General features: G+C 37.0%; 1 protein-coding gene across 4 annotated transcripts; it reads left to right on the top strand.

The window, feature by feature from the left end:
• Positions 1 to 555: 555 nt before the first annotated feature.
• On the top strand, positions 556 to 23,479 carry LOC116304310 (uncharacterized). Of its 4 annotated transcripts, XM_031714021.2 has the most exons (32): positions 556 to 904; positions 1,023 to 1,168; positions 1,304 to 1,402; positions 2,533 to 2,605; positions 2,697 to 2,788; positions 3,057 to 3,188; positions 4,117 to 4,254; positions 4,770 to 4,848; positions 5,040 to 5,169; positions 5,616 to 5,722; positions 6,381 to 6,484; positions 7,155 to 7,236; positions 7,482 to 7,562; positions 7,946 to 9,794; positions 10,047 to 10,270; positions 10,914 to 11,183; positions 11,619 to 11,810; positions 11,906 to 12,148; positions 12,798 to 12,968; positions 13,562 to 15,319; positions 15,774 to 15,865; positions 16,581 to 16,699; positions 17,434 to 17,501; positions 17,957 to 18,049; positions 18,389 to 18,500; positions 18,850 to 18,931; positions 19,324 to 19,429; positions 20,271 to 20,317; positions 20,547 to 20,590; positions 20,831 to 20,949; positions 21,026 to 21,565; positions 22,959 to 23,479. In XM_031714021.2, exons 1-32 carry the CDS (start codon positions 676 to 678, stop codon positions 22,967 to 22,969), a joined length of 7,632 nt encoding a protein of 2,543 aa, XP_031569881.2. In that variant the 5' UTR covers positions 556 to 675; the 3' UTR covers positions 22,970 to 23,479. The 4 variants fall into 4 exon arrangements, with proteins under 4 accessions (XP_031569881.2, XP_031569880.2, XP_031569879.2 ...); XM_031714020.2 differs by having other exon boundaries at positions 7,946 to 10,270; positions 12,798 to 12,947; XM_031714019.2 differs by having other exon boundaries at positions 7,946 to 10,270; positions 12,798 to 12,953.
• The last annotated feature ends 639 nt before the right edge of the window (positions 23,480 to 24,118 follow it).

Here is a 24,118-nt window from a genome sequence, read left to right as displayed (position 1 = left end):
ATGTTTTTCTCTTTCATTCAGATGAAATATTCCTGTACGTACATTATCGTGAAGGTTCGACAAGCAACCGGTTAACTATGGGTTTAGTATGCGAAAAACCACGGAAGAAAGCCAGAAAAACTCGGTGACCTATCGGATATTGTTCGAATTTAGAATATTTGGGGCTTCCAAGTTTCATACATGTAATTTCTTATTCAAATAATAAGTTCTGCTTTTGATTTATGTCGATTAAAAATTCCATAGGAAAATATGCTTAAATAGCAGTTTGCACGGTTAGTAGACATTCCGAAGCAATAAGAAACCGCAACATACTGTCAGTGGTCGGGTAGATGCAAAAATTTTGATATACCAATTTAAGCTACAGAAAGAGCATCAAACTAAGTTATTTAGTGTCTTAATGACAATTTGAATATGATATTTATTACAAGTGCAAATTGGGATAGTTTTGATAAAGTAATTTTTTGATTTTTTGTCGTTATTAAAAAAGGTTTGTACCTTTACTCCCTGGAGAAATTGATTGATTGACGTCATGGATTTTCGCGCGTTTGCCATATGTAAAGCACACTGACCATGATTGAAGCATGTGGTCGTAAGTCAAATAAAAAAATACGGCTCAAACAGCCTTGTTTTGCAACTTTTTAGCTCTCCTAAACATGCTGAAGTCTTGCAAGAATAATGTCTGTCGCAAAACATCCGAAGCCTCGGAAAAAAACGGACAGAAAGGTCCAAATATTTTGTCATGAAGCTCAAAATGTCGGGTCAAAACACAAAGACGACGTGGACGAGTCCCAGTCGTTACATCAAGCAAAGCAGACCTCAAGCTTAAAAGATAGAATAAATAACAACATACTGAGTACCAAAAAGAAGGAGTTTGTCATCCCGAGAAAGAAAAAGCAAGCAAAAGGTTTGTATTTGACTTTGTGACGACAGGAACTTGGGTCTTCTACGATGTCACGTTACTGACATTGTTTGAAGCTGCTTGCTCAATTGATTGTTATTGTACTACTCTTTTCCTTTATTAGAACTGCTTCAGTCTCACCGTTTTGACTCAAGAGAGACCAAAGAACTTCTTCGTTCTGTCCAGCTCTCTTTACGAGACCCTAGTTTTTGGTCTTCGTATAAATTTGAGAGAGTTGAATTAGTGAACAATGACAAACTTGCTCGTAAGGTAAGTAAACTTAAAAAATAAAAATATATTCTTGCTTGCTCGCTAACTTGTATAAACTGTACAATTTATTAAGACAGAACTTGATACAAGAATGCTTGCCGTGTTCTGATTTATTTATGAATGTTTTTGTTTTAGTATGGCGATAAAAAGCAAGCTTTACGACTTGAAACTATGCGAACAAATCGCGAACTTGAAGATAGATTTGCTTTTCTTTTCACCACGTCGAGAACTGAGGTAAGATTTTTCTTCGTACACGTACTTCAGGTTTATTTTTGATTTTTCTACTAAAATACAAACGATGCCTTTGAAAGGATAATTACTATGTCCACGATGTTTATATTTTGAACGCAGCTGTCTTGATCACATGTAACTTGTTATTACCAATGGTCTTAAAATAATACAAATTAGTATAATTTTAGACTTGAATGGCCCTCTTTACACTAGACATGAAAAATGCACCGAGGTGCATAATGCATTTATTACTTTATGCATCTAGTGTAGAGAGAGGCAAAATATAAGACAAATTTGACTATCTGATGCCTGTCGAGAGCATGTGAAATGGGTCTAGCACTAGCATATTGGATTAGGTGAAAATTCTAGAGTTTGTAGTTTCTTCGTCTGTTGCTCGTCTTTATACTGTCAGACCATTGAACTTTTAGACGGCAAGATAAAATTCAAATAATTTGTAGTTCAAGATGCATTAAATCAAGTAGTGCATCTGAATGCATAATGTGACCTCTGCCCATCTTAATAACACACTAGTTTTTAGCAAGTTATATCTTCCCATCTTAATAACTGATGATGCAAGAAAGGATGCACTAAGTTTGCCCAACTTCGTCCAGACGCATTATGTGTCTCTATTATGAAGACAGAGGATATAGAGTTTTGCGTACTGTGATTGGTTGAGCGATCAGTGATTCTGAGATATCACTGCTCAAGCATTGATTATGAGGTTTTCCAAAGTTATCCAGAACGAAAGTAATATCAAAAAAAATTCTTAATATGAATTTGGTCTATCTCTATTATTCAAGTCTAAAATTATACTAAACCAATATTATTCCCCTCAGGCTCAGTGAGTATGGTGAATATTTACCTTGCTACTCAAAGACTTGTAGCTTGGTAAATATTCTCCGATAATCGCTAATAGTTAAATATACTGGTAAAAATAACAATAAAAGTAATATTCTGCTACGGTATATTAATAGTTTTTTTTGTTCCTAAAGCTATTTGCAGACTGAATGTTTTTAAATTTAAATCTGATTCTTTTCAAAATTACATTGTTTTGTCAATTGTTGCGATGTATCAAAGTATTAGATAAATGTAATAAATTTCAATCCTAAACATGTTCTAATCACTTGCTTTAGGTCAAGTCAGTTTGTGAGCATGGACTTCACACTGGTAATTCTTCATTGACGTCTCTTGGAGATCCAAAATTAGGTAGGATAACAGTTTTCTACATCATTGCTTTTGCAAAGTAAATCAGTACGTGACCCCCTACTAACTGCTATTGTATTCCTCTTTGCCGCAGGTGTATACTTATGTCGGTATTCAGATGTTATTTATAAAAGACCATTAACAACTGAAGACTCAGGATATCTCTTAGTTTTTCGTGTTGTTAAGGTGGGTTACTTTCAAAAATCATTCTAGTAAAATAAGTAATACAACCTGGTTAATACGGCCACCAAAGGGACATGAAAGTTTCCTCATTAATCAGGCACCAATAATGTAAATGTCACAGACACATGTTTGATTGATACTATATTTAATTTCAAATTAACAGAATTTTGTTTTACAGTTTGGCTATTATTGCAAGCTGATGGTCTAGTAACTGTATTATTTTTTTACAATGTGGATTAAAATGTTTTTGTATTTTTTCCTTACATTACAGGGAAAAGTGAGATTCATTGGTGGCAACAACCCAGAACTACAGCCTACCCCTCACCACGACTGTCATGTGTCCAAATCACTAACAACTTTGTCTTCCAAGGCATCATATTCTGATGTTTTTGAATCCTCACAGGTATACTGTATTATGTATTAAATCTTTTCATTTTATCTCTATTTCCAAGTTTTTTTTGCTCTTGTCATTTAGAGATTGATTAATGCAGGCCACTTTCATTTTGAGGGGCAAAAGACAAAAGATTAGAATAATATTGATGCTTCTGCAGCATAGGAAAACCTGGGTGTGTCTGCTGCTCAGACACAGCATCTCACTTGTTTGGTTCATGTCTTAATACTAAGAACTACTTTAGAATGTTGCTTGCAAGTTTAGAGAATCAAGAATGGTGTAGCAGTTGAGCACTAGCTGCATAGCAGTGTCTCATACCTACCATCATGGCAAAGCTGTCCTGAATTGATTCCTAAATCCATTTGAACTAAACATTTGGATCTAAACCATTTGTGTCAAAATGTTGAGGAGCAATCTAGTTATAAATTTAATATATTTGGGCTACATAAACATCCCAAGTCCTTTACTATTTGTACAATTTGTACAAGTGCTACATGGTTAATTGTACTCTCAGTTCATACCCTTACATTGAATTTATTTATGTCCTTGACTGACAGCATAATGAAAACGGTTATAACGATAAGGGTAATGGTTTCTACAAAACAAAATAAATACAAACTGTTGAAGCACTAAATAAGACTACAAAATAGCAGAAAATATAAAAGATTGCCTAAAAATATACTTACAGAACAAAATGAGGCACAGAAAATAAAGAACAATATGGCCTTGTCTGATATAAATCAAACTGAGAACTGAAAACTATTGAAAAAGACAAAGCAAAAGTACTAAAAATTTGAATACGAAACAAAGAAACTAAGAAACTAAGGTGACAAAACTAGAAGCGTGACCGGAACGAAAACTTAAACAAAGACTAGGAATATATAATTGAAATTTCTTCATGCGGCACTAATATTGATAGAAGTTGTTTTCCCCCTTTCAGTTATATTTTTATGAGATTGATGAGAACAGTGATGACTTTCATGTCAAGCAACCAAGACAAGTGTTGCCGTATGCAGTGTTGACCTTCACTATCCTCAAACCAGAGCAACAGCAAAGCAAACTAGATGAGAAATCAGAGGTAAAACAACAGGTCAATGTTTAACTCCAGTTGTTTATTCAGTAGCATGCTTTTGCTATTATAGTTGTACATTCATCCTGGACACCTAGAATTCCAGTTTGATGTGTAAGTTAGCAATGACCTATTAGGAGAGCCTATGTAGCAAGCAGTTAATGTAATGTATTCATAAAAAAATACAATGAATCACACCTAATGTAATAGATAGACAATAGAATACAATAGATTTGCTGAATACATTATATACATCAACTGAGTGTTATGTAGTTTTTCCCATTACCTATTACCAAACCCAACCAAATTACTCAAATTACCCATGTAGGTCAGCCCAGATTTTGTTTGAGAAAAAATGCATTTGATTTTGTCCTGTCGTCAGACTTATAATGATTATCAAAAGAATTTACTTCCACATAGCAAAGTAAATTTAGTTTGTAAACTATGTGCTATATTGCTATATAGTATTTGGTAAACAAAATAGTGTGAAAGCAGTTTTCTGATGAATTATTTTTTCCTTCAAGGGCAAGAAAGCTGTAGTCACTGGACATGATTCTCTTTCGAGTGCAGATGAGAATATTCTGTATTCTCCTAATAGAATAGGTACATTACTTTATATCATGTAACATGTGTACTTATATCGGGGCTGTGGAAGGGAGGGAATGAGGGAGCCATGGTGAGAGGAGAGCGTTCTCATTGCTATGCTTCTCCAAGGCACTCCTTGGCCTTTGAATATATTCCAAATATTATTATTTATAATGTATTTCATTTAGTTAATTGATTTTGTTTTTCAGAAAGTAAAGATGACCTCATCTCAAATGCAAATGTTTCATGGTCCGGTGTACTTGCTATCAATAAAAAGCAGTTTGCTTATGTTGATTTCCTTAGCTACTCACGGAAAAAGCATCCTCTCCCTGTTAATGTGTAAGTGTATGAGTGAAAAACATATCTTGGATAAAACTGTTGGTGTAATGATAAATGTGATCTTCAGTATAATCATATTACATGTAGTTTCAGGTTACTCAGGTGTTCCCTTTTTGATACGTACACATGTCCTAGTAAAGGGTATCATGAAAACACAGTTAAGCCTCCAGTCTATTTCCTATACTTTGCAGCAATGATACTGTTGGGACTTTTTGTGGGTGCCCAATTTTATTTCACGTTACAGTGAAATTTTTGTCTCACCCCATACAATAGGGACCTTAACATCCATAATGAGCCTCCCAAAGACAGATTATTAGTTATGACTAAACACTACTATTACTATTACTATTAGCTATGACTAATAACAGACTATTAACTGTGACGGCTGCTTTGTATGGAAGATAAACCCAAGCTTGTAAATAATCTTGTTCTGTGTTTGGTTACAGAGATTATTTCAACATTAGTCATAAGGTTTCTCATGATGACTTGAGATCTTTGCTTAAGTGTCCAGTCTTTAGAAATGGAAAGCCAGCGTCATCAGGGGTCTGCATAGGTAGGTATTATGTAGAGGAAATTCATTATGACTGAAAATCCATGGTATGGACTGCCATGATGTGATCATCATGTTATGATGTTTGAGCATTTTCATTGGCTGACGAATGATTCAATTTGCTGTGATTGGTTTAAATGATGTTATCCATTCAGTAACATGACGGTGCCATGTGCAATTGTGACTGGACATGACCATCCTGGTACCATGTATGGGTATTTTCATTGGCTGAGCAATGATTCAATTTGCTGTGATTGGTTTAAATGATGTTATCCATTCAGTAACATGACAGTGCCATGTGCAATTCTGACTGGACATGACCATCATGGTACCATGTATGGGTATTTTCATTGGCTGAGCAATGATTTAACATGACTTGATTAGTTCACATGATGTAAATTCATTACCATCACAGCACTGTGCACAGTGTCACACAAGCCTTTCTGTTGCAATATTGTGACTGGACATGACCATCATGGCTGAGGGATGATTTAACATGCTGTGATTGATTCAAATGATGACTATTCATTACCATAACAGCACCATGTGCAGTGCCACACAACCCCATTATGCAACCATACAATTATAGGGTGTTATTTTGTGACCTTTACCTGTATATCAGAATCCACCTTCATTATATATTCTTTTTTCTCCTTTTTAGAACTGAACCATGGTAGAAAATTCATATATTATGAAGTTAGAGTAGTTAATCAAATCCAGGATAAATTTGATGCATTGGTTTCACATTTTGTCAACAATGAAATGGTAAGCGAGGTCCACATGCCCTACTCGTCTTGGTAATAGTTTTCTGAATAGACCTTTCATAGATCTTTCTTGAATTTGCTTGAGTGACCACCAAACAATGGCTCCTATTTGAGGTTGGACTTGATGTGTTCATACATTTACTGTATTTTATCAATTCGAACCTCAGAAGACAAAGGATGAATTACATTTCTTACATAGTAGCATCACCATACACCCTGATGAGTATGATGCTCATATCATCTGCCTATTATTTTCTGCTTTTATCACTTCCTATTACATACTACATGGAGCATGTCAAAACTTTATAAAGCTTATAACCCTTTGTTTTGACACTGGGATTTTGTTCCACCATGATTGTGCAATTCCAATTATGTGGAGTCACGTTTTATTGAAAAAGGAGCCATTTGTGGGAGGTTTTTTCTCAAGAGGAGGGGGGCACTCAAAAAAGTATGAGTTGCTCCAGCACTTTTTTATAACCAATGGTAAACAAGGGATGGCCATTTTTCTTTGCAACAACATAGAGGGGGCAGTTTTCTTGCTTGAGTTACCAAGCAAATCCCACTGCACCGATCCTGGCCCCCAATAAGATTTGAATGGTTCCTAAATCACTTTTGTGTTATTTTACAAGTAAGTTGTATGTTCTAATGAAGTTAACTGATTGATATTTTAGGCTGGGGTTATAGAGTACCAGTATTTTAAAGGTCCAGTTTACTTGTATCTGATTCCAACATCAAAGCTGACAAACGACATTGGTAAGAACCTTTAATTGCTAGGTCTCACTAGACATCATTTCCTGTGTCCTGCAAAGTGTTCATCGGCTGAATCCCAAGTTTTCAATAGAATTCTTTCTGCTTGACTGCACATGGTGGTCCTTGTTTGACCACCAGCAGATAATGATGTTCTAAAGCTTTTATAAGCTGTTGAAACCCAGCAATACATTTCATTGAATAAAATAGAATAGAAACATTTTGTGTTAACAGTCTTTTAATTTTCAAAGGTATAACAGATAGAAAAAGCCCATTGGCTCTTCATGCATTGCTTCAACTCAGGCATGTCAGACGACTTCCTAATGCACAAGGTTAGAGCATGTTAAGCCAAGAGAATTTGTATCATTAAAGTATCATTAAAGGGTCTTTGCTCCACTGGGCTGCTTATTGAGTATGTATTATAGTCCCAGAGGGTGGGGGAACCATTCCCTACATGAGAGGATTCTGTAAAACAAGGCCCTGTCATTTGCAATGTTTGAAATGGGGATTTAGAAGTGGTACTGCAGCAGGAGTATCTCTTTGTAGAAAATCAGAAAAAAAAAATTCATTAACACAGGGGATAAAAAAAAGGAGTGGGGGAGGGGTTTTTTCTTTATTATGGAACTGAAACTAAGCGTCTTATGATCCTGTGTTTAAGAATAATGTGGTAAGCAAACACTCCCACAACACATGTTATAACTTGTTTATCTTTTAGAAAATACAGTGCCAACTGAGCATGAACAAGAGCAAGATGCTGGAATCGATGACACTTCCTTAAATGAAGCCATAATAGAAAGTCAAGTCCAAGAAATCTTCATGAAAAAATATGAAGACAAGCAGGAAAAACTACACAGAAAAACAAAGCAAGATACGTTGACACCACTTATGACCAGGAGGACATCTCTAGAAGATGGGGAAAATACCACTGATCAACCAAAAAGTGTTCTTGAAGCAAGGAGAAAGAGTACAGATGTGGGGTTCTCCCTTCCACCAGAAGGAGCTTCCCATGAAAAGCGTGTACAGTTTCAGAAGGAGGCTCGGAAGTGGGTCGACAGTTTCTTTAGCTCTGTAAGAAAAGAAAGGGGTTCAAATATGCAAATACAGGATTCCCCTACAAGCAGCAATACTCCGACCAGGAAATCTAAATACAAGTGGGTTAACCCAAAGAGTTTAGACAAGCAGAGCTTATCATTAGAAACAGAATTGCGTAATGATGATTCAATGAAAACAAGTAGAAATGAGAAAGAGAATTTACCTTCTTCAAAGGATTCTTCAAATGTAGATCAGGGTACAAATGTTAAACAAGCTCCAAGTACACCATCTACTAATGTTAACCAAGATTTAGGGAGGAAGGAAGGCATTGGGGTGGTGTCTGTGGACAATACTGCTGACTCTAGCTTGCAATCTGCAAACATGGAAAATCAAATAGACTTCATAACTGTTCAGAAACTAATCAAAGAGTTTCAGCACCATGACAAACAATGTAAGACTACTGTTTCAACAAGATCTTCTGCACTAGTGGATCCAAGATTACAAAAAAGATCATCTTCTTCTTCATCCCAAGATATTAACTCTGATAAACCTGGTTTTTTGCCTAGTATACCACCTCCACCAATACCCCCACCACCTCCCCCTCCCTTTAGTCCATTTTTAAGTACTACCCTTTTGTCATCTAGTGTAGTTGGGAATACACCTGTCTTCAAGACATCCACTTCTGAGCCATCGACAGCTGCCACTGACGTCCCTCTGGTTACTTCTCCTGTTTCTCCCCCTGCTGTTAAGAGACAGGAAATGTTGATACCCGGACTTGAACCTACAGGAAGCCCTGTCTTTCAGTTGATGAGGGAAAAGATTTCTTTTATGAATCAGTCTATTAATACCAGTGCTTCGTACTTGAAAGACAGCAGCATTTCCACACAGAGTGTCACAGCTTGGAATCAAATGCACCCAAGCTCACCAATAACTATCTCTTCCTCTGACAACACACCCACTAGAACTATCATTACACCTGTCTCAATAAGCAACAGCAAGTCTTATACCACAAGGAGTGAAAACAGGGAGCATGGTCAAGAACTACAAACAAGAAGACCATATTCAAAAGAAAATTCTCCAAAAATAGCTCAAACTCCACCAGACAGCAATAATGATATTTCCCTTGAGAAATGTGCTGCGCAGAATGATATGCTTGACTCAGACATCCCTGATATTCCAGATTATGATAATATTGTTATTAATAGACCATTAACAGAAGCAGAGAAAAACAGTTCTAGGGCCATCAGAGAAATCAAGAATATTCTGCTCCGAAATAGGGATGTGTCCAAGGACACTTCATCCGAGGAAGACAACAACAATGATGAACATTGTACTGATTATCAATCTGGAATATCTAGAAATGTTGGGGTAGAGAATACAGCGTTGAAACACATAAGGGAAGATAAAATATTGCCAAAGGAAAGACTTGATGAACCTGAATATAGTTCTACGAAGCCAAAAGAACATTCCAAGAAAGAAAATAAAGCTAAAGATTATGCTGTAAAAAGTAGAGGTTCTGCGACAGAGAATAGGTATGTGAATGAAAGAGATGGAAGAAATGTGGATGAGAGGAATGTCTGTCATAAACAGCCAATGAAAAAGCTTTTGCTCGACAGAAACACAAGTGTTGAAACACCTGGTAAACGATCATTGAAGTCAGATTCAGCATGTTCGAGTCCTAGCACACCTGAACTTAAAAGTGGACTGGATTTGTTGGATAATTTATTATCATGTCAGAAAAGAGGTCACCAACCATCTCCATTGTCAAAATTTGACCTTCATAGGTATCACCATGATCATAGGGGTACAAGCAGTTCTGAGAGGAGATCCAAGAGCCGATCCAGGGAGACTACACCCAGAAAAGAAAGGTCTGATGAGGAAAGAAAGAAAATCTCACCGTCTAGGAAACGAAAAGTTACTATAAAAAGGAGTAATACTACAGTAAACGACAATAAATGGGATGATATGACTAGTGATATATCTGATACAGAACTGCCCTTGGATTCAGGTAAATAGTGACAAACTTTAGTTATCAGAGACCTTAGCATAACCTTCTTGCAAGCCCTGCAAACCTCGAACTGCAGTTCATTGTCAGGTGTTTTCTGTCAAACTTTTGACATTTATCAAGGTGTCATAACGAAGTTGTTGATGGAAGAGTGGCCATATTGAATTTCATTGATGCCGAGTGTTTCTCTCTCTGTGTATGTGAGCATTTTTCAGGGCCTGATTCCTAGCAGTCAGTGGTTAGCAGTAAACACAATGCTAAAGGTCTCTAACGACTTGCCTACTGCATATGTGAGCAAGCAGAGTTTGTTGTATGTCAGACTTGATTTCAGAGTTTTTCTTTTCGGCAAAACCCAACACGCTGAATTACAATTAATTTTGATCTGTTAGCTAGTCATGTCCTTACTTACTTCAGGCCAGAGGTTGTTGTAGAGCCTGTTAGGATAAATATTTAATGTAACAGTGCTTGATTTTTCATTCTCATACGATATATTGACAGCCATTAAAACTCCAGTTTTGAGGGCTCAATTCTGAGATTGGAAAATAAAAGCAGAAATTGGAATAACAAAACAAGCAACTCCTGATACACTGGAGATTAATATTCTTCATTATACATATATCTAAATGCAAAAATTTACCCTTTTCAGATGGATATAGTACAGAGAATCATAGAATTGATGGGTATAGAGATTACAAATCTTCAACCAGATCAAAAGACGTTTCAAGGCCGTCTTCTCGTGATAGATTGGAATTGAGCCATCATCATGATAGGTTTTCTACAGAAAGAACATCCCCCAGGCGTACAGTGAACATTGCCCCTAAGAGAGACAGCAGTATAGATACACACAGAGGTTACAGGGACGATCATGAAGACTGGGATAGAGAAAGGAAACGGAGGAAGCTAGACCAGGACCAAGGTAAGATGGTGGTGGCATGATGATGCATGATAATACATGGTGATTGTACATGACAATAACCATGTGGATGATGATACATGGTGATGATACATGGTGATGATACATGATGATGATACATGATGATTATACATGGTGATGATACATGATGATGATACATGGTGATGATGCATGATCATGATGCATGATGATGATACATGGTGATACATGATGATACATGATGATGATACATGATGATACATGATCATGTTACATGGGGATGATACATGGTGATACATGATGATGATATATGATGATGATACATGATGATGATGCATGATGATAATACAGTACATTATGATGATACATGATGATGAAGCAGGATGATGATACATGATGATAATAATAAAAAAATCTCTGTAAAAAGCACCAACCAATTAATTTTGTTTTCTATTCCAGCACGAGAGATCCCAGAACCATTGCTACAAGATAATGAATCTATCGACAGCGATTCAGCCATGTCCATATCCTCTCTTGACTCTGTGGCCTTTGAATATGCTGTACCTAATGAAGAGTCATCCTATAACAGATATCGCTTTGTTAGAACAAGCCCTATTAATGGCAGGTCCCTTGAAGTCACCATCACAAGAGGTTGGTTTGCTTCCACTTCTTCTTTGATAGACTTTAAAAATAGTCTATTGGCAAGTCGTAATTCATATTTTGACTTTTGTATCTTTTTTTCCCAGACATAGAATGTCCTGATACATTTCCTGGTCACACCAATCCAGATGACTGTGGGGTAGACACCTACCACACCCAACTTATACCCCCCTCCAGTCCAACTGAAGTGGATATGACAGCCATGCCCAATAGTCCTGGTACACCAGAAACTGCTGTACCTAGTGAGGGCTTCTTGCATACTAACATTGGATACTGGTCAACGGGATGTGCAACCAAAGAAGGTGCTGATATTTTTCCACAGGATATAGGTATGCCATATTTTACTTCCAGTACAAGGATCCCATGTTTATATATGATATATATATATATATTTAGTAAAAATACGCAGGTGATTATAGAAAGTCTTGCACGCTGATTGGTCAAGAAACTCACACTATCACACGATAATCACCTAGAGGGAAAATCCAAAATGGCGGCCAGCCGCTTTGTTGCTGTTACCGGAAAAAATGCCTCTTATCTTCTTTTTTTTTTTTTGTTGAAATAATCACCTGTGTATTTATACTAAAACAATTATTTGCCTCAGGCTCAGTGATTATTGGGGAATATTTACCTCGCCTCTTGAAGACTCGCGTCTCGGTAAATATTCCCCGATAATCACTTCGCCTTCGGCGGATAATTGTTAAATAAATCGAGCTTTAGCTTTCCCATTACATGGTTGTACATGAGAAGACACATGAATATGGATGCAATTCAAACAAAGAATCTTATTCTCAATAGAATGATTTGTTGTCTGATTGGTTAACATAACTTCAAGCTAAAGAGGTCTATATTGGTTTTGTTTTGCCAAGTTTGCACACCACGTACTAGTGCCCAATCCACCACTTGTTCAGGTTTCTGTCAAAGTCATTACTGGTCTTAACAGTTAAGAAAACCCTTATTGTTCAATATTATTTACAGTTCCAACACAGCAAGAGAATATTCAGGATAGCACATATGACCAAGGTACCTGGTCAGCCCCTTCATCTCCTTACCGTGGGTGTGACGATGACCATGATGTTACTGGAGCAGGTTACAAACGTGAGGAGCTGGTGGTCAAGAAATCTCGGGGTGAAGGCAGGTGTAGTACTTGTATGTAATCAGTGCTGGGGTAAAAAATACAGTCTTAATGTGAATAGCCAACAAGGACAACTTTGGTGTCTTGTGTTACCACACAAATTGAACATAGATGACTTCTTGAAATTTGATAGATGTGTTGATCATCACAGTGAATGAGCGATCTAAGCGAACGCTGTAAAGAAAGACTTGAAAAAAATGATTTCAAGCTTCAACGGGAAATTCTTGAAGTTGTTCAAAACTCAAGTGGAAGCATGAGCACAGCGAGTGGTTTCACTGTAAAGTTTTGAACATTTCAAGACGTCATCTATGTTCAATAAGAGGACAGACAACGGAAATCTATGAATGATTTGTTCTTTACAATAAAATGAATACAAAAACATCAATAGTAAAAACAAGGAAAAAGTTTAAAAGAAAAATGGTTTCAAGCATACACTTGCTCTATGCACGAGTGGTTCATCATGCTATGTGTCTGTCCTCTTATTGATCATAGCTGTCAGCCAATCAATTTGCAAGAATATGCTCTATTATTGTAAAAATAGTTATTGCAGTAATTTGTAAACATTTCAATATATTTCTTACTATGTTGTTTTTATTGCTTACAACAGGTCATTGTCAAAGAAGGCACAGCAGTTCTGGCGGAAGTACTGGCTATGACTACAATAATACTAGTTACAAAGACAGGAATCAAAATAATAATCCTGACTATTATAGACACAATGATGGACACTCCCTTAGGGCATCCAATCAAAGTGCACCTTATACAGATAATGATTATGATAATTTAAGAGACTTGAATGATAACTATCCACATAGGTATCCCCATACATCTGACAGATACGATGATCAAGGAGATCATGGACTGTTTTGTGCTTCGAGGAGTCCTTACAAGGACATTGACTCACCTCATAGCATTGATTTTGTTGAAGAATTGGGTTCTAATGAAAGATATTACACTAGTGATGGAACGGATAGTTACTCTAACATTGATAGGCGTGCATCACCTCTACACATCTGTGAAAGATTTTCAGCAGACCGGAGGGGAACAATTGATGATGACTATGGGCTAAGATCGCCTACAAATAGTGATGGACCCTTGCAATATGATTATTCTGAATGGAGAGAGAGGAGTGACCATGATTACAGACGGAGGGGAATTATTACTAATGATGGTCAACCTTCACAGTATTCACCAGAGAAGACCAGTGAGATCATTGATGATGGTTATAGACATAGATCACCTCTTGCTAAGAATAATCGAACCTCACAGTACTCTCCAAAGAGGAGTAGGATTACTGGGGATGAGTACAGGAGGGGGTCACGTTCTCCCCTGATCAATAATGATAGACATTCACAGTATCCTTCAAGCTGGAGGGGTGTCTCTGATGATGGTTATAAAGAAAGATCATCTCTTGAGAAGTGTTCCTATTCTTCAGACAGAAGAAAGAGATCACCTATTGCTATTGCTGAAAAACGATCATCTTCTCCAGATCGAGGGAAGGTCACTGATAATAACTATAGACAGAGATCATCTTTTGAGCATAATGAATTGCGTTCACAGTATTCTCCAGATCAGAGGGGAGTATCTGATGGTAGTTATGGACAGAAATCACCTCCTATTACTGATGATAGGAGATCATCATATTCAGCATACCAGAGAGAAGTTTCAGATGATAAATATGACCAAAGACTGCCTTCGCCTGTTGATATCAATAACCGCCCTTCTTGCTATTCGCCAGAAAGAACACCAATCAGTGATGACGAATATGGTGAATACTACGAGGCTTCTGGCAATGAAATTGAACCTGGTAGGGAATTCAATGAACATTATCAAAATGATAAGGATTTTCCTCCAGATATTGAAGAAGAAAAAGATTTTCATGCTGATGTTTACCAAAATGAAGAGCAACAAGATTACCTATCAGAAGACGAAGACAATGGAATAGATCGACAGCCTAGATATACATATGATAATGTTGAACCTAGCTATGGTTCTGACATAGAAGGGTTTGAACACGATGGTGTAGATACACCAGAATATTACGACAAAGAACAGCACAAATACTTGGAAGATATCGTAGAGAATAACATCTCATTGACAACACTAGCACTTGATCAAGCTGTCTTTGATGGTATTAGAGATTTTCCTGTACAGCTATTTGAGTTGGCAAAGTATTTGAATGATATCTCCAAGACGTCTAGTAATGGAGAAGTGGTTTCTAATGCAGATGGTACAGTTTCGAGTGTCAATAGCTTGGCAGTTAGTCGTGATCCTCGACTGAATAAAGGCCTAAGCAATGTTTCTGGTGGCAAGGGCAGTGCAAACAGGACTGTTACAGAAGCTGGAAGAAAAAGGAAATCTGGAGGTATTCTTATTACCATCAAGTATTGTTATCTTCATCATGTATCATCACCAAGGAACATCATGGATCAGAAACATCATGGATTATGTATCATCATCATTATTGTGTATCATCATCATGTATCATCATCATGTATCATCATCATGTATCATCATCATGTATCATCGTCATGTATCATCATGTATCATCATCATGTATCATCATCATCATCATGTATCATCATCATTTATCATCATCATGTATCATCATGTATCATCATGCATCATCATCATGCATCATCATCATGCATCATCATGTATCATCACCATGTATCATCATCATGTATCATCATCATCATGTATCATCATGATAAAAAAAATGCATCAACAACATGAATCTGGATGTATGATCATCATCATCATAATTATCCATTTATCTGAATCGTAGACCTTGATGACTTTATTCTCACTCATTTCAGATCACAAGAAAATAGTCAAACCAATCGAGAAAAAACAATCATGCTTTTATGTGTACAATCCTGATAGCGATCCAGAATGTGAAGCAGTTAAGGTAAAGGTAGTTGGGAAAGAAAGGGGAGGGGAGGTGTTAATAGACCACATTCGAGTTCCAAATTACTGCTGTGATACGACACAGCTCAAAATCACTATTAGCCATTCTGAGGTTGAGAAAAAACTAATCCGAGTAGGCATTGCAGTGCACTCTGGGATTGTTTTAAGGACGAAATAGACCAAATAGACCGAAATAGACAAATTACCGCTGTGTTTCTTGATTACAGACTCATTTACTCAGGCTTAGCCTCGATTTTGTGAAGAATATTCACGTGTTCCAGTCAAGGTCCGTCAAGTTTCAAAGTGTTCATATTGTTGAAGCTGTTCATTCTTCACTTTACCGTTGGTACTCGTGAATATTTAAACACTGATATGAGGCTAACCCTGTGCAAATGAGTCTGTAATCAAGGAACACAGTGGTAATTTGGAATTCGAAAATGGTCTATTACAATAAGCTGATCTATTTACTACAAAAAACTCTGTTGTTACTATCTTGCCCTTCCAATTATATATATTAATAACCTATATTTTCGCAGGGTAACCCTTTTAGTGTGATTGAATCCACACAGTAGATATTAATTTAATAACACCCATTAGTTGGTTGTAAATGTTTACCCTTCAAATCTCTTGGTAATAACATTCTTTGTTTCTTTGGGATACTATTGTTTGAGATAAGGATAATCTCGTCATTGACAGTTATTTCTTCATATCCTCAGCATTATATGCTCAAGACAGGTGCACAGTTCCTTGATGTCAGCGATGAAAACAATCTAAAGACCATGACGGGAGAATTAAGAGTTCTTGTACGCAGAAAGCACAGACCATCCATACACCGGTTAGTCCGGGTTCATAAGATAACTATTTTGATGACTGGGTGGTGTATTTCCCATTAGTCCTACAGGTTGGGCGTGGGTCCAGTCCTTATGGATGCCACAATATGTCAATAGGCTGATCTTTATTTACGTCTTTATGTTCAATATTTTGGGTATTAATTTTTTTGAAAGCATTATGAACATACTTTTCTTTGTAATTCATAGTGTTTTCAAAAAAACTTTTACTCCCAAAATATTAAACCTATAACTCTCAAATTTTCAGTAGTTACTAAATAAGACATTCTTGGTTTGCTTGTAGCTTGAAATCCTTTTTATGCTAATGAGGAAAAAACGTAAATAAAGATTGGCCTTTAGAGTTTGTTTGCCATTCTTTCCCTTGCCACAAGGATTTTTTCTCTGGGTTCTCCAGTCTTCCTCCCTCCCCAAAAATCAAAATGCAAGCTGAGAGTTGTGTGCTTAGAGTATTAACTGTACTAGAGCTAATTAATGAGTGTGGAATTTTTATGTAGTTATTTACAAGTTAAGTTGTAGCAGAGTCTGGTCAGCAGTATAATAGCTCTCAATTGGGCATGCTCTCTAGCTGGCGCTTGGCTACATTGCCAGCTTTGCTATCACTGTTACAATATTGCTTGTGTTCCTGGCTTTGGCCCCATCCTCCCTTTTCCTTGGGGAGTAGTATCATAATGTAAAATATAATAAAGAGCTCACATTCTCTTCTTTTTTCCATCCGTTAAAGTATCAGTAACCTTGTCAAGATGAAGCTCCGTTCAACAGTCAAGTTTGCTTTGTTCAATACTGTTGAAGGTGGGTCTATTATCAGTGAAGGAGAACACTATAACTTAAATGGGAAAATTTTCACAAGGGAATGAGAAAACTGCAAAGTGTGAGAAGGATTGTAGCACAATAATTCATTGATAGTGCAGAGGGACTATAAAAGGGGTAAACAGAATTATGGGAAGAAACACCGGGTGAAGTTCAAGGCCGTGTATTCTGTTACTCAATTTATCTTGGTGACCTTGTCCTTAGTCACCAATATTCCTTTCCATCTCTCATACATACAGCCAGCCAGCTGTCTTAGGGCTCTAAAAAATGGCTTGATATTGTTGGGTCAAATGTTGGGCTTGGTTGTCATGAAGACTTTTGAAGACACAACAACATGCCAACATTCTGCCTACAAATATCGGATAATTGTTGGTCAAATGCCTTTTGTCAGGGTCGTTTTGCCCTACAGTGTGTTACTCCTTGCATTTGTTTTTTAGATGTAAGTAAGAAGACAAGAGCATACGCTGCTATATTCCAGTACGGTGGTGTTCTGATTCCTGATGATGCCATCCTAAGGACTGTTGATCCAGGTATGATTTTGTTGTTTCTGATTATTTTTTCCAATTTCTGCAGCAATTTGGCCTGTTGGGTGTATTTATAGAATACCCCGCAAATCGTATGCACATACTTAATGACCATGACTTCTATTGTTATATGTGTCGTTCTTCAGAGAGTTCCGACAACTGCATATCATTTGCGGGGTATTCTATAATTGCTCCGCCTGTTGTAGTACTATACCCAATCTCAAAACAGCTAGAAATAAGAGAGTGGGGTCTACTCATTCTTGATTCCTGTGAATACTCTTTTCTCCAATTCTTTTCAACTTATCCCATAGATTCAATCCTCCAGTTTTTGTTTCTTTCTCTCAGCTTTACTTGAGGCATTGCTTCGTTTTATGGCGGAAGAGAATGCCATGCATCAAAAGTTCTACTGGGTGATGAATATTCGCTACATAGCTTACAAGAAACTAGGATCTCAAAGGTAACTAAATGAATACACATGGATAGGAATCAAGGAGAGGATCTTATTCTCAAGGGAAGGACGTGGTTCAAAATGGGAAATCATTGCACGTGCTTGAGCATGACATACTGATGCCCAATCTCCTGGGTTTCATCTCCTGGGTTTCATCTCCTGTAATCTCAATAGCCTTACCTTGGTCACTGATTCCAATTTCTTACTTTAGCTAGCTTTTCGGGTTCCAAACAAGATGGTAGGGGTGAAAATATCATATACTTTCAAGGAATTTTGGTATAAGCACCCATTTTCCCTTGCCAACCTGCATTCACTAGGCACACTTTCAACTAACAAAAGACCTTTTTTTCCTGTTAAGGCCTTTGACATGGAGAGACGCATTTGTTCTTGACCTTCTGAGGAAATACAGGAAAGAAAGATTTGTCAACATTATTAACAAGGTAATATTATACTCCTGAACAGATTTTATGATTATTATATTAAACTTGAATGTACTGTGACCATGCTGGTGGTTTGTCCAAGCAAACATGGATAAGTAGGGATATCATTCGCTATGATTTTGGTAATCAACTAGTGGCGTAGCAATAGTGACTTGCTTCTTGCCTCTGGGGTCTCAGGTTAGCACTTGGACTTGGCATCTCAGTTCCTTACTCCGCAAATCCTAATCAGCTAAATTCCAATTCATGAGTTAGCTGTGCCCTGCATTTGATAATAATTGATGTTGTTTATTTCGTATCATAACCACGCAATTCCATGATATTTTGCACTTTGGTAGTTTTCCATACCAGATTCTTCAACATCTAACATAAATACCTCTTGTTTTGTCTTCCAGGATTATGTGCTTGAGAACTTGTCACCTGTGCAAAGATACTTGGACACGGCGCTTAAACAGCAGCTAGAATTGATGCCAACATACAGACACTTCATTCTTCTGTCAGGTACATTGCCAAAACCATTGAATCGTAATGCATTAGTAATAGAGTATCAAGATTACAAATGAGTAAATCAGTGTACCATCACTTGCTTGACTAACCACAGTGCAGTCAGCTTTGATTAAAGGGATCGTTCCTAAAATAATCCCATCGTTAGGGACAAGACACGACAATAGACCGTTTTTTCAAGGTTGCGTACGCATCCAAATTTAAGGAACTTGCCATTGATATGAAAACATTTTCAATATGAATTTATAAAATCAATTATTCTCCTCTTTAAATATTAACCTGTCTTCTCAATTTACTGAATTTGCGTTTTTTCAGTTTTGTGGCCCGTCAAATTGAATGCGCACGCATCCTTGAGAAAACAGTCTATTGCCCTAAATAATAAGTTGATTTTTTTGATTTAGGTGGTGGGTACATTAATAGATAAATACCCCCCATCCCCCTCCCCCTCCAGAAACCTGTAGCAATAGACATTTTCTGAGATACCGAGCATGGCACATTGTGGTCTAGCTTCGGTACAAACATCTTTTGTTAGTCATACTTCATATGTGTTGCTTGTATCAAATTTAGACCACAATGCATCCTGTTCATTGAACTCAGAAAAGTCGTATGCTCGATACTGGGTGTTTCTAGTGACAATTCTCTTTCTATATTGTTCAGCATACATACAGAAAGTAAATTCAATTCAACGATTTCGCTTTTATATCTGGAGATGTTGATTACTTAATCAGTCCGGAATTTCACTTCCAGAGGTGGTGGGTACCGGATAACCCCACCCCTTCCCTCAAAATGACAATTATTTGGACCTTATCCCTTATATGCCACTGTATTTTTGTTGCAGATTTAAATAAACAGACTGTAGAAGTGTCTTGGTTTTTTAATAGAGGGGTGAGTATTAGTTTCTCTAGACCAGACCATACCTCGTGTGATCAAGCACAATTAGAGGTATGGCACTTGGGCTGTGCCAATCTCACTATTGTTAATGGTGCAGTAATATTAGCTGTGACTGTTTCAATAAATGCAATGGTTTTCGTAATGTGGCTATGCCAAGTGGCATTATCTATCACCACAGTAGGTGGCTACAAAAGTGAATGTTGAATATATTTCCTTCTTGTAGATTGGCTTTATGGATGTGAAGGAATGGCTTCATCTGTTTGCTGGGTAGGTGGATTATCTTATATTATCTTCATGTATCGTCACCATCATGTATAATCATCATCATGTATCGTCATCATCATGTATAATCATCATGTATCATCATCATTTATCATCATCATGTATCATCATCATCATGTATCATCATGTATCACCATGTATCGTCATCATGTATCATCATCATTTATCATAGTCATATATCATCATCATGATGTATCATCGTCATCATCTTGTCTTGTTTCCTAGAGAGGCAAAGACACAGCAGCTACTGTCAGCGAGTAAATATACAAAAGATGGATCTGAGTACACAGCAGAAGGCACCAGGCAAGATACCATACAGTACGATACAATAGACTCTCCTGAAGGTAATAAGTTATTCAACAATGCTCATCCATATTGCTCTTAGATTACACACTCATGGTTTTGTGTTTGTACTGCTAGATGATGAATCAATTGAACCATCAAGTATACCTGTTACAACAACTCATATTTCAACTGAGTCCTTGAAGCGTTCACATGAAGGGCATCGCCAACGCAATCACCTGTCCAGGTCATTATCTCATAACATGGTCTCTCGATCTACCAACTACAGGGACGACAGCAACATGAAAGAAAAGAGACTTGAAATTCTATCATCCATAAATAATGTCAAAACAAATCTAATGAACAACATGGGGGCCAAAGGAGTAGATAACAAGGCCAAGGAGGACTGTGTTGGGATCCAAAATAACGTTGCTAAGCAACGAAAGTATGGGAGATCCAGAAGTCACGAACCACACCTTGGAGTACGCAATGAGAGGGTGATGCCAAGATGGACTGACAACCATCAAACATATGACACCACGAAAACCTTGGATAAAAACGGTTTGCCTGACTTAAAGGAAGCACAGAACCCTAAAGCACTGTATGAGAAACGTAATAGTTACCATGGTAACGACAGGCATAACAGCAACATCAACTGCAAGGGAACGATACAAAGCAGTAAGTTGAAACAGAAAAACTCGATTCGAGTGGAAACTATAAAATCTCTCGGAAGTCCACACTGTCAGGATAGGAAATCTCCTGCTACTAGATATTCTCCTCTGAACACTGATCAAAGAGCGCATTAATAAGCTTTGTTTTTAGAAAACTTTTTATCATTAATACTAGCTATTACATTAACACAGGGAATTTAGGGACGGACCATTAGATTTTTAAGGGGGGAGGGGGTTGGGCAAAGACCAAAAAAAATTTCAAGTACAACTTTAAAGAATGAAATAAAAAGACCGTGCATAAGAAAGTGCCCAACAAAATTTCCAAATTATGTAAAATTTCCTGCCCAGCCCTTAGGCGTAAAAAAAAATCCTGCACAAATTAAATTGCCCAACCCCCCCCCCCCCCCCTCCTAAAAAATCTAATGGTCCGTCCCTTATTTAGGTATTCCAAGAACACCCTTTCGATATTCTGATCCCTTGTTAAGGAGGGATTGACTGGTGTTCAACACTGTCAGAGTGTAGGAAAACATCTGTGGATCATGGGTAGGGTGAACCGTCTGCGCATGCTTTGAATCCGTATGCAAAGTAGTCAAAACATGTAAATTTGATTTTCAAACATGCCTGATAAATTTGACTTCACGAATGCCAAAACTTAGTGTCCATGCTTTAAACTGTCCCAAATTGAAAGGTTTCTTAATTGAATTTATACTATACCTGCTTTTATACAATACTGATTATCAGTTTATTCCAAGTTATTTTTGCGTGTACAGATCATCAAGAGTTTTGGTATTACAGAAAATGTATTGACTTACGAAAAAATGTTTAAATGTACCTTAAACGTCTTCAAGCTTCTATCTTTTTCTGTTTTTTACTTCTTCATTTTATTTTTGGATACCAAACAAGGTATTGTCAACATTGTCTGATCAGCCTTCAGCAAAAGAAGTGGGTTTTTACCCTCTGGTTACCCCCAAAGGCGCAAAGTATTATGGGAATGTAAAAGTTGAGAATGCCAGAGCCCTCGTTCTTCGCCGCAGGCCAGAAGAAACGCAGGCTCTTGGTACGAGATTGAGAAAACATGCTGAAATGCACGTATGCGCAAACGGTTTTCTCTAGTGTCGGGTAGGGTAGTTTGTCGCTTCTACGATTCTAGTGCTGTGTTATGAATTAGTCGAGCTATGACTTAGATCAGTCCAGGGGTTGGTTTATGGTTTGATAAAGTTGAAGATAAAGTTAAAGGTTCTGACTGATTATTTAACTTTTCGTTTTTATACGAAGTGTATAAATTTTGAGATATTTTTCATATTTCGTATGCTATTTTTGTGTAAACGTTACAAGTAATAAACGATTTCCACATGGAAGATTCGTCCTTGTACTAAGTACGTTTTTATTTTACTTCACAGCGTTTAGCTGAACGACCACTATTCTTGATTACACGGACAAGACCAGACAACCTCGACAACCCTTCGTACAGGAATACAAAACAACTTTCATCCACTCTAAATTTGTATGGTGTGCCACAGGGCACGTTTTGGGACCTTTTAAAATTTAAAAAATCTTGATCCTTTCAAAATAAATGTGCCATCTACCTACTGTTTACACCTTTAATAATTATTAATAATTAATTAATTATTAATCAATTTATTTACTTAATTTCCTAAAAATTAAAAAAGTTATGATTATAAATATGATTGGTAAAGTATTTCACGGCCAACACTGGAGTCGTTAGTTAATTACAGACTCACTAGGTATTAATAGTTTTCAAAATTTCCGATATAAAAAAGATTTTTTTACGAAAATGCTCCCTATTTTGTACAAAATGTTTCTACGTTGAAAAAGGTATTGTACATATCTAAAGTTGTCATAAAGAGAAATTATATTTTAATATCTGCGTTTACATTTGAATAAACATTTTTTACACGCTGATTTTTTTCAGTTTTTAATAAATGAATTAGTCATCAAATATATGAGATTACAAAGATAGTGATACCTCTGTTAAGCGGACCCTTTAATAAGCGGACAGCTATTTGCACGGTCCCCAAAACTTTCTTATATTTACTGTAAAACACCTCTATTCATCGCACTCTTTTACGGCATATACCAGGCAAGGTCCAGAAGGTGTCTACTTCATTGAGGTAACACTGTATTTGCTGTAAAACAAGGTCCTAAAGGGGTCCAATTTTAATATAGGTACATTCATTCATTTGTTAATTTGAGAATCACGTGTGGCAAAGTGGTTGTGCATTCGCTTCTCACCTCTGACATACACGACAAACTGTGGTCTCAAAACCCTTCTCGTTTGATTTGAGCGTAGATGGTAAAAAAACTGGAAATCCTCATGGTTCAAGTGGAAGACTATTGGAGAATCTTTTGAGGTAAATTAATTCTCCTTTTGTATTCTATGTCGTCGCGGACATGTTGGTGCTATATGACATAAACGACATGGCTGCCATGTATTTGTCATAGGACAACCCTCTTGAGAATGGTTGCCAATAGACTGCAAACTAACCCTCTATTTTCCGTGTCGCTATCCGCACAGCAATGCTGCTGGTGTGTTTTGGTT

This window comes from Actinia tenebrosa, unplaced genomic scaffold, assembly GCF_029948245.1.
Source record: "Actinia tenebrosa isolate PJP-AT-01 unplaced genomic scaffold, QUT_ActTen_1.0 PGA_scaffold0__85_contigs__length_37466705, whole genome shotgun sequence".
Taxonomy (NCBI): domain Eukaryota; kingdom Metazoa; phylum Cnidaria; class Anthozoa; order Actiniaria; family Actiniidae; genus Actinia; species Actinia tenebrosa.
Note: the sequence above shows the minus strand (reverse complement) of the source record. Positions and strands in the feature narration are given on the sequence as shown.

What these genes read in the sequence shown, in the direction of transcription:
- LOC116304310 (XM_031714018.2), top strand. Translation starts at nt 676, where the DNA reads ATGTCTGTCGCAAAACATCCGAAGCCTCGGAAAAAAACGGACAGAAAG. An exon ending in GTATTCTCCTAATAGAATAG is followed by an intron (nt 4,849 to 5,039) that starts GTACATTACTTT and finishes TTTGTTTTTCAG; the next exon opens with AAAGTAAAGATGACCTCATC. An exon ending in TATTTTTCCACAGGATATAG is followed by an intron (nt 12,149 to 12,797) that starts GTATGCCATATT and finishes TATTATTTACAG; the next exon opens with TTCCAACACAGCAAGAGAAT.